The sequence below is a fragment of the Nestor notabilis genome, unplaced genomic scaffold (genome assembly GCF_000696875.1).
Source record: "Nestor notabilis isolate BGI_N333 unplaced genomic scaffold, ASM69687v1 scaffold26452, whole genome shotgun sequence".
Lineage (NCBI taxonomy): Eukaryota > Metazoa > Chordata > Aves > Psittaciformes > Psittacidae > Nestor > Nestor notabilis.
In genome coordinates this window covers 31,152-41,604 of record NW_009919205.1, presented here as the reverse complement: position 1 = coordinate 41,604, position 10,453 = coordinate 31,152, and the positions used below count along the sequence as shown (strand labels likewise).

At 38.9% G+C, this 10,453-nt stretch overlaps 1 protein-coding gene across 1 annotated transcript in view; it reads left to right on the top strand.

The window, feature by feature from the left end:
• Nucleotides 1-90: 90 nt before the first annotated feature.
• The window catches only part of CA8 (carbonic anhydrase VIII), a gene marked incomplete at its 5' end in the record, with an annotated part of 35,922 nt that continues 25,559 nt past the window's right edge, over nucleotides 91-10,453 (top strand). Inside the window, 2 exons of the mRNA XM_010010131.1 lie at nucleotides 91-282; nucleotides 4,132-4,256. Of these exons, the coding sequence (XP_010008433.1) occupies nucleotides 91-282; nucleotides 4,132-4,256 (317 nt within the window). The remainder of the gene's footprint in view (nucleotides 283-4,131; nucleotides 4,257-10,453) is intronic.

Below are 10,453 nucleotides of genomic sequence, written 5' to 3'. Positions count from 1 at the left end.
AGCAGCGGGGCGGGCGGTGGGGGGCTGAAGGGTCAGTCTGTCCCGGAAAGCCGCCGGGTGTCCCCGTAACAGCCTTCCCTTGTGCCGCAGGCGTGGAGTGGGGGCTGATTTTTCCCGATGCTAACGGGGAGTACCAGTCGCCTATTAACCTGAACTCGAGAGAAGCTAAATACGACCCCTCGCTCCTGGAAGTGCGTTTGTCACCGAACTACGTAGTGTGTCGTGACTGCGAAGTGATCAACGATGGGCATTCCATTCAGATCGCCCTGAAGTCAAAATCAGGTATGGCGAAACACGGCCTTTGCTTTCCCCCTAAAGCCTGTGTTACCTTGAGACTGGGTGTGCATGTGTCCTGGAGCATGGGAACAGCAAGTGCTCCCAGCAGCGCTATTGGCGTGGGCTGCACCGGTACGAGTGTTGCCGTTGACTTCAGTAGGAAAAGGAGCAAGCTTTGCAATGGGAGATGCAAGTTTCAGCACCAAACTCTGGATGATGGTCAGTCAGACTGCTTCAGAGCATGCCTGGAATTTCCTCTTGTGGTGGTGTCATCTAATGCACTGGCATCAACAGCTCTCTGCATTCAGAAGCAGTCCAGACGATTGCTAAGAGAGTATGATACCAAACTACTGTACAGCATGGCCTTGGTCCAAAGACCCACAAGTTAAAAGAACTTTTTCCATTGATGTGAGTGGGAACAGAACTGGGTAGCTTAAGCTAGATACTCCAGTTATACATGCTTACAATACTGCTGAAGAGCAGGTAGCAAAGGAGTCCTCATTTCTTAAAGGTTTTTTTTGCGCCATTCATTGAATAAGAATCAGAAGCAAATAATAAACAATTCGAGCTTAAGTCAAATTGCAGTGTTTCATTCAGACCTTTCATCTGGGTAAACTATTCGGTGTGAAGGAGACAGCTGTCAAGAAAGTAGGGAGAAAAAAAGTCCATTGTGCTTTCCAGCACTGTGGTAGTTGTTACCATGTGTTTGGAAGAGCATCCAAGTTATTCTAACCAATCTTAACTAGTAACAGCCTTCTGAGGGCATTTAAACAGCTGAACATTGTCAAACCATGAGACATTTGAACTTCTGTTTCCTTTGGAGATGCCAGTAGTCCTTGGAGCTACAGCTGTGCTGAGAGTGAGGGAGTCAGTTCAGTGTTGCAATGATTTTTTTAAAAAGGAAGAGCTTGTTATTTTAATGATGGTGATGCTTTATTTTACATTTTCCTTTCTATGATAAATCCCATGTATTCTTGTAACACAGAACATTTCTTTGCACAGAATTTTGCAGATTTGCAATAAACCAGAAATTTAGTTCTTCCAGTTAGTTTTACTGCCTTCATCAGAAGCAGAGCTCTTTTCCCAGGGAGTAAGGTTCTGTCTGCATGATCAGGAAGGTTCTTGAATTCTCCTGTGGAGGAAGTGAGAATGACTGCAAACGACACGATCGCTTGCATGCCACAGTGCAGCTCCTTGAACCCTACCTTTACCAAGGGCAGTGTGTAGCTTAGTGTGGCCAACACACCAAAATGCAGGTGCAAAACCACTGGATACTTAGAAGAAGAAAATACTTCTTTTTAGACTTGAATGCAGTGTGATGCCAGACTCATGAGTCCTCAAAGAGAAGAAAATGTGAGATAGAATAAAAGTTTATGACTGAGGTATGGAATTACAATTTAGGAAATCTTGTTTTATTTTTGGCTTTTCCTTAGATTCCACATTCCATAATGTCTCATTCTCCATTTGTAAACTGGGGATAATTTTTCCATTTCTGGGAGGGAGAAGACGACATTTGTTATCCCTACCAAGAAGAGAAAAGAGTTAATAAGCTGTGTTTGACCTAGTATTCTCGCCAATTTTCAGGGATTGCGGAAACTGCTGCAGCTTCTTTTCCTCACAGGGGATCTCTGATGACAAATCCATTTAGCCAGATTATTTTAATGGGAACTGTTGAACACTGAATGCTTTTGAAACTCTGTCCAATTAATGTGCAAGAGATCCTCATCTATTGTAATTCTAACAGTCAACGAAAAACTTCTTTGTGGAGAAAAGTAAACTGATTAAGATACATATTAAAAATCAATTTGTCATTACTGGTGATTGATTTTATCCTTTAATTCAGGACACACAGTCCATCTGGAATTCCCAAATCCTTCTCATTATTTAATTGCAAACGTTTTTGCAGGCTGCCTCCAGTTTCATCATCGTACATGTGTTATGCATTAGGTGGAAGAAGCATGACCAATTGTGTAATGGAATTGTGTACTGAAAAATACTTCAGAGAATATCCTACTAACAGAGAAACTTCTCCTAAGGCAGCAGTGGATTGCACAGTGGATGATGGTTTCAGAATAGTTTTCTAATAAGGATCAAAAATTGCTGAAAGGCGAAGTCAACTTAAACATGTTTCATGCACTGACAAGGATCAAGATTTGAGGAAACATAAGCATGCTTCATGCATTGAAATGTATTTATCGTGGGATCAGTGTTCTAACTTAAGCCTCAGAAATAAACTCTTTGAAGCTCCTGGAGATTCAGAACTGCATCATATAGAGAACATTTATTCTAGTTACGCTGTCTTTAAGAGCAGTATTTTACAACAGAGAAAAAGCTCCATTGTCCTGAGAAATAACACTAATGCGTATCATGTTTATTTTTATTTGTTCAGATTTCCCTGAATACCTCAGTTTGTTGTTTCCTCAGTGTTCAGCAGATCTGTAGATTTTCCCTGTAGGATATAGGTACCAATAGAATACAGACATAGCAAGTTTAATCTGGGTCTGTAACTACATTTGTAGCTGTTAGATTAGTTATGAAGAATTATTAAAGGATGATTAATTGGAATATTTTACTTGTTTCTTGAATGTAATTGCTTATGAAGGGTGTAACCGATCAGTTTTCTTTTAGTTTTTTTATAGTTTTGTGCATTTGTTTTTGCATTTGTACAGCTGCAGTATGTTTTGATTGCTAAATTATGTTTTAGAAGTATGTTGTGCCTTGTGCCCTAAACTAAAGCTATTTAGTTTGAGCTTCAAAAGAACTTTATATTATGGAACTTTAATTCCCTAAAGCTGTAGGTTATGCAATTAACTAATCTGTATCAATTATCAGAGATTGTAAAAGATTCATTCAAAGTCTATGAAATGTAAACTGTAATTTAATAGATTCTGGGGAAGACTGTGAATGTCCTTAAGTAAAATCAACCCCTGACTAGAAGCCAATATTCAGTGATTTCAGTGGGAAGTTCCCTACAGCTTGTGGAATAATATTTGGTCTGAAATGGATTCAGAAATGCCAGGGCAAAAGGTTCCATTGATTAATCCCAGAGTAAATTGGGCCTCACAAGGTACACTTGCTTGCTTTTACTATTTATGGTGGTAGTCTCTATTAATGCAGAAGTATCAAGCTGCTATATAATTTTTTTTGTGTGTATGTGTAGCAGTTGTGGGCAGATGTTTTTTAAGAAATACCTGATGTTTAAAAAATGGAAGTAAAAAAAACCAACCCAAACCAAACCATGGCTGCCTGGACGCTGTTTTTAAGTAAATGAGGTATGTTGTTGCTACTGTGTGTAGGTTTGATTATGTTTGGATACGGAGGTGGTGTGTGTCTCAGAAGCCTGACAGGTGGTATATGACTGAGCACCTTTATCTGCCAAAATGTTGGCAATCAAGAGTTTTCTACCAGTTTCTGTGACTGATAGCAAATACAGGTGATGGAAATTAAGTATTTGGACAAGTTGGAGGTAGTTACTCATACAGTTTAGAACCCCTGCCATCTGTTTAGAGCACACAGGTACTGTCTTGATAAGAGCAATAAACATATTCACTCTTCTGACTGATAAAGGTACAATGTTTTGTATTTTGTGTTATGAACAGCTGTTCTACCTCATAAAACAAAGAGTGCAGCATGACAGCAATTACACTGTTGGTTGCAACTGCCTGAATTCAGGTTCTGTACTGGCACAGTACTTCAAAAGTGAAGCTGTCAAGTCTGTCAACTTTACTCTTCCCCTCCCTAGTACCTCTGATAATAAAGAAGCTTGCAGCAATTTCCCCATTGTATTTGGAGAATATATTCAGTGGCTTCTCTGCTTTGAAAGCCAAGTTCCTTACCATTTGTCTTCTTTCCCAGTGTTAATAGGGGGACCATTACCTCGAGGACATGAGTTTGAACTGCACGATGTTCGATTTCACTGGGGGAGAGAAAATCAGCGTGGTTCTGAACACACAGTTAATTTTAAGGCATTTCCCATGGAGGTAAGAGTGACACTGCATTGCATAACACGAGCTAAATGTGAAAGATTTTTATTTCATAACTTGAATTCTTGGTAGTTCAAAAGAGAGTTTCTTTTAGCTCCCCATTTTATTATTTTATATTTCCACAACAAAGCTATCTTGCTGAGGTGTGCTTTAGTGCAGGTAAATTAGGACAAGCATCTGGAATAGAATGCCTCCAGCACTCATCAGATTGTATGATTAATTGGTCATAAAGTTAACTTGCAGAATTATTAACTTCTGTCTTAATAATATTAGTGTTCTAACAAGATCTGCCATTTCAACACTTCGTGTGTCACCTTGACGAATAGCTACAGATGGGGAGAACTAGCCACTGGAAATATCTCCATGGTGAATAATAACAACATAAGTAAATTTGGAGCAGTTTGTTCATCAAATAGCATTACATACCTGAAATTTGAAGATTATGGGATATTCTTGGGTATATTCCAGAATATCTCAATGAACTACAAAATTAGGAACACAAGGCAAGTGATAATGCAGTCTGAAAAAATTCATCTGTTCATGGGGTGTCAGTTTGGGCTCTTGGGCAACCCAACAGGGGCCTATTTCTCCTGCCCTCCAGCAGCCATTTATCATATACTTCACTTTCCACTGTCCCATTGCTTACACTTGTCATGATGTGCCTTGGAGTGTCGCTTAGACCCTGGGCTGCAGGACTAGTTTTATCCGACACCAGCCCCAGTGTTTGGTGACTTCAGCTTTGCATCTTTTATTTCATTTGTTGTCCACTATTGGTTTTAAAGAAACTCAAGATTTTTTCAGAGTCCTATGAATTATCATTGCCTTATTTATCTATCATAATCCCCCAGGAGCCTGAAACTTTGTTTACTTTTTCTCTGAGTTGTTCAGTGCTAGAAATCTGTTACTGTAGCATTATATTCACAGGTGCTAGACTGGAATAAAACTGCTTTATGGAAAAGGATATAAAAAGCATTAGAGCAGCTACTACAGAGCTAAGTGTAAAAAGCTTGTGGACTTACACCATCGATTTAATTCTTAGGGTTGTTCAGGTACTTTCTTTAAGACTTGTGGGTCAGAGCCTGGTCTGTGCTGTTTGCTGTTTTGCACTGGTCCATCAACCCCCCCTGCTCCCATATAAAATCACTTATAGGGGCTTTGCAGGTTGAATTGAGGCAGATCAAGGAATCAGAATCATTTAGGTTGGAAAACACCTTTAAGATTATCAAGGCTAACCATTAACCTAGCACTGAAACCGTGTCCCCGAGTGCCACATCTACATGTGGATCCACTTTGCATGTTGATTTCAGCACATCATGGTAGTGCAGGAGAATTACTTGAATGGGGAGGACTCATCAACAAAAGAAAGTAGAAGAGTCATCTCTTCATCTTGGTTACCTGACATATTGTATACAACACAATATTCATGGGCATTAAGACCTTCAGGATACTGCAGTGTTCCCCTGAGGGAGGAAGTATACTTTAATTGCATAGTGCTTTTCCTTAAGGCTGATCCAGCACGTGGTGATCAAGAAATACTGTCGTAAACTATGTTGATATCTGTACTTTCGAGTCTGTCAGGGACTCCTGTCTCCTTGTTTGTTAAGGATCACTTTGCAGACAGCCTTGGTTGTGTGTGGGAAGAGTCTGTTGATAATCTGTGGAAACCCCAGAACTCTCTACTCCAAATTAGTCCAGAGAAAAATATACTTGACCCAGAGATGCAAAACAACAAACTTAATCAGTCATGAAGGAATTTCATTTTTCACCTACCGCAAAAGCAGCACGGCAGCTGCACAAACAGAATTCTGGCACAGTTGAAGAACATCACCTCGTGGTGAGCAAGCTGGTGTTACCCCATCCCTTGTATCAAAGCAGCTTTCAGCTAGTCTGATCTCCCAGAAATTACTGAGGCAAAAATTCTGTAGCAGGAAAAAACCCTGACTCATAATATCCTTTGACTACAGTGTGAACGTTTAATTTTGCAAACAGATCCCTATGCATATTAATTCTTCTGTCAGAAAATGACAACATAGCTTGTCATATCCAAGGTCAGTTGCACACAGGTATACTGGCTGAGCCAGTTCATCACCTTCTGCCCTGTGCTGCAAGGAAGCGCAGTTTGACAGATGAGCTGCAGTTCCTTCTTGCTGTATGCACAAAGAGCTGCTATATTAAATTGTCCAAATCAAATATTATACTTGAGCAATAATAAAACAGGTGCTTGTGACCACTGTAAATGTTTATGAAGTCTGAGACTCCAGAATGGAAGATTTCCTGTTTTCATTCCAGAGACTGCCCCATCTAGGATTTGGTTTTTGGTTTTTTTTTTTTTTTTTGGTGAAGAGCAATAATTTTGAGCAAGGGACCAGGAAATCTTACTTTCTTAACTTCTAATGTTAGCATTGATTTATACATTTGTTGGAATTCACCATATTCTGAACACATACTGGGCTTGATTTTCCCTGTGTTTGTTAGTTACTGAACACAATTGGTGGTGAGTGCCTATTTTGGCTATATACAAGCAGACTGGTGTAGTTTATGCTTTTATCCAGTACTAAATACAAAATAAGCTGGCAGTTGTTTGTGCACAGGTATATACCTAGAAATATGTTGAGCACCAAGTGCATAAGTTTGGATCTTCTGCCAGTGGAGTAAATCTGGTAGGTTGTTTTCCTAAGAAACTAGAAATGATTTACAAAGTGAATGATAAGGTTTTTAAATTCTCCTCTCCTTGTGGGAGGAAAACAAGTCAAAGGGATAAGCAGTATCTTGAAAACATAAATGCTTGGTTTAAGTGGGTACATTCACAACACAACAAACCAGGCCCAGATTTTGTATACTCCATCACGCTATTACAAAACCTGAGCAGTTCTACAGAAACCAACTTTGAGTTCGAAGAGATCTATCTGAGGTGACTATCTAAGACTATTTGACTGGAGCAGCAGTCTCTTTTTTTAGGACTGAAGATGGTAGAGCTTTATTTTATTACATTGGACCAAATAGTTGTGGAACAGCTTCAGATTAACAGTGTAGTAATCTTAGTAAAAGATGACTAAAAAAAAGTGTTATTTTTCAAAGTTTGGAAGAGCACTCTTTAGTTACTTCGTTAGTCTCTTCATCTTTGATACCAGAACTACTTTCAGAGAAATTAGGCAATATCCTGTCTTAGTTAGGTAATATCCTGTGTCTTTTAGTGCAATAATCTATTATTTCTTACTAGACAGCAGGGGGTTTTACATGTGGTTAGGATATACAGGTTCATGGAGAAACATGTTAGACTTCTAAGCTTATGTAATCTCTGGAACAGCTTCTTGAAATAAGTCACACTGTCAAAAAATGTTCATGTGGTTTGAGGTTGAGTTTATTGTTATTTTTATTATTATATGAAGTTCAGCAAAAATGTGTTTTCCACCTTCCTTGGCCGAAGAAACCAGAATGTTGACAGTAATAAGCCGGTGTTATCATTTTCACGAAAACATCTGTTACCAAAGGTAAATTCTGTAAATGACTTTTTAAACAAAGGAAGGCAGAGGGCTGTATGTATTGATACAATACTCCTCTCTGTCTGTTCTATTAAAACAAGAACATGAAGGCCGTTCTTGCCTTTTGGCCAGAAATTGAAAGGAGACATTTGTGCAACTTTCTCCAAAAACTTCCTTACCAAGTACTTCTACTGCACATAAACAGTGTTACTTTGCCTTTCAGCACCACTTGCACTAAAGATTTAGTAATGGTCTTAACACTGAGAGACTGTTTCTTGCCAGAAAATGGAACAAGGTACCAAAGATTAGCTTGTGCTTTACAGTACACATTGCCACAGAGCAGTAAAATCCACACTTATGCAACGTGATTTACCCAAACATGATTTACATGTAAGAAAGAGAGGAATTATTTGACATCTTTATTCTTCTCTTTCATGCCAGGAGAATGGATTGGAGAAGGAGGAAGAACAAATAAAGATTTAATGAAACACTGACTCTCTCCCTACCTTTGATGTGTAACAGGGAGATAGAAGGGGATAGGAATAGCAAATTACTGCTATTTATTTTTGCTGTTAACAAAGTTAAAACAGGGGCAGCTAAAAATGGAGTCCCACTGTACCCAATCTCTGTATAAACCCAGCATACTGTAGTACCAGGCCAAATTAATTTACAGTCAAAAAGACAGGAAAGACACCAGGAGAAAGTGAACTATGTGATGGCATCAATGCTGTTCTACAGAAAAAAACCGAACCCAACACAAAAAGGTTTTCACTGCTTCTGACGTGAAGCAGAGAAAATTATGCCTTAAAGATGTTTCTTCCTTTTAGTTACTCAAGTGGTGGTGTGACCAAAGGCACAATCTGACCATAAGGGAACAGTCTGACTATAAGGGAATTTCCAGGCCACTACTCTGAGACAAAACTGTATCTGAGAAAATAAAAAGGTTTCTTTCACTGCTTGCAATATAACCAGAAGGATAATTCTCTGTAATCCATCCTCTTTAAAATGTAGGATTATATTAGCTGTGAACCATGTGAAAGCTCTCAGTAGAAGAGGATTGGCAGAAAATCATTCCAGTTTCCAAGATGTGCAGGAAGATTAAAAACTGTGTTATTGTCTGTCCTACAGTTTTTGAGTAGAACAGAAGAAAATCTAGTTGCATGAGGGACCAGAGTCGGCTCTGTACAGTAAAGAGATGTTCCTTTCTGTTGTGTAATGAAGAGCAGACTAATTCATTCTGTAGGCTCTTTCAGAGTTACTGAAATGCCTGCTGCAATGAAGTTATATAGAATGCAACAAACATATCCTACCCTCAGTCTAATATACAAAAACAAATTCATTACACTCACTTTAGCAACACAAGACCTATGAGTGGAGAATCTTGCTTAGGCTGTCATGAATTTAGCACGAGGCAAAAATAACAGATTCCAGAAGGGTTTATGTACCTTTGTGCTGAGCTTTGGAATTCTGCTCAGAAATTCCAAGTTTTCTAGTTGAACATTAACTTGTTACTGAAAGGCTTGGGCAATTCTCTATATTTTGGGATCACTGCAGATCAATACTGTCAGCTGTAATTGAAACGACGTGTCTTTTAAAGAAATGTCATTCATGTAATAGCTATATCCTTGACAAGTTATGAATAACAGATTAATAGTAGTTTAAAGTAGATATGGCCATTGGATATTATCTAATTTTTGAGGGCGTAATTGTGGAAAGACACAAGGAAAATCAGGCCAAAGTCTAAGCAGATGTTTTCAGTTTTATTTTCCAAATCTGCAATGATTATGTAAGAATTTTTTACACATTATGTAGATGTCGTTTACAAACATAACAATAATACTTAGCTTTACTCAGCACTCTATGAGCAAAATTGGTCCTAGCACCAATCCCAGGGATGTCAGTGAATTATATTATGTGGGATCCTAGCCCCATATGCGCAGGTCTTTAAGAATTTTTCTTCATTTTTCCAGGTACTGCACACTCTGGTCCCCAAATGGATGTGACTTCTGTTTGGTTTTATTGTAGGGGTTCAAAGCTGGGAGGTCTCTGTCCCCTCCCAGTATACAGAGAAACAGAAAACCAGCAACAAAATAAGACCAAAATGACCATCACTGTAAAAGCACACGAGCAGTTTATGACTCTTGACATTGCTAGTTGCTAAGCTCTTTTGGTATTATGTTTTTATTGTGGTTGAGGGTTAATTTGACCTAAAGAGGCACATGCAGTCTCTGAAGTATACCTTGTTTCTAGGTAATTTATAAGTATGAGCTTGGATTGGCCCTTGTTTTGCTCAGTCACATACAGTTTGAATTTTTCAGGAATATGTGTTTTGTATTGTGGATCTGTGAAAGCAGGTGCAAAAATGGTCTGATGTGCTAGCACAGACATGCTTTTAGCATGGCTAGCACCTGAGAAATGCTCAGTTAAGCCCTGTGGAAGAACTGAACCCATCTTCAGAAGTACCAAATGAGATTTCCCTTCTGTGCAGTATCTGCAATTTATTTATTGGCCTGTGAAAGATGTAGAAGCTGCTGGATACCAGGTCAGAGAAGAGTGGCATTAGCAGTCTGTAAGGAAACTTCTTTTTCCTTTTGTCTCCCTTTTATGAATGATCTTATTTACACTGAGTTGTGTGTGTCAAAGCTCCATGGCTCATGTGCACATAAAACTTTTCCGAGGTGGCAGTTGCAGTAGTCTGTAATTTGTAACTTC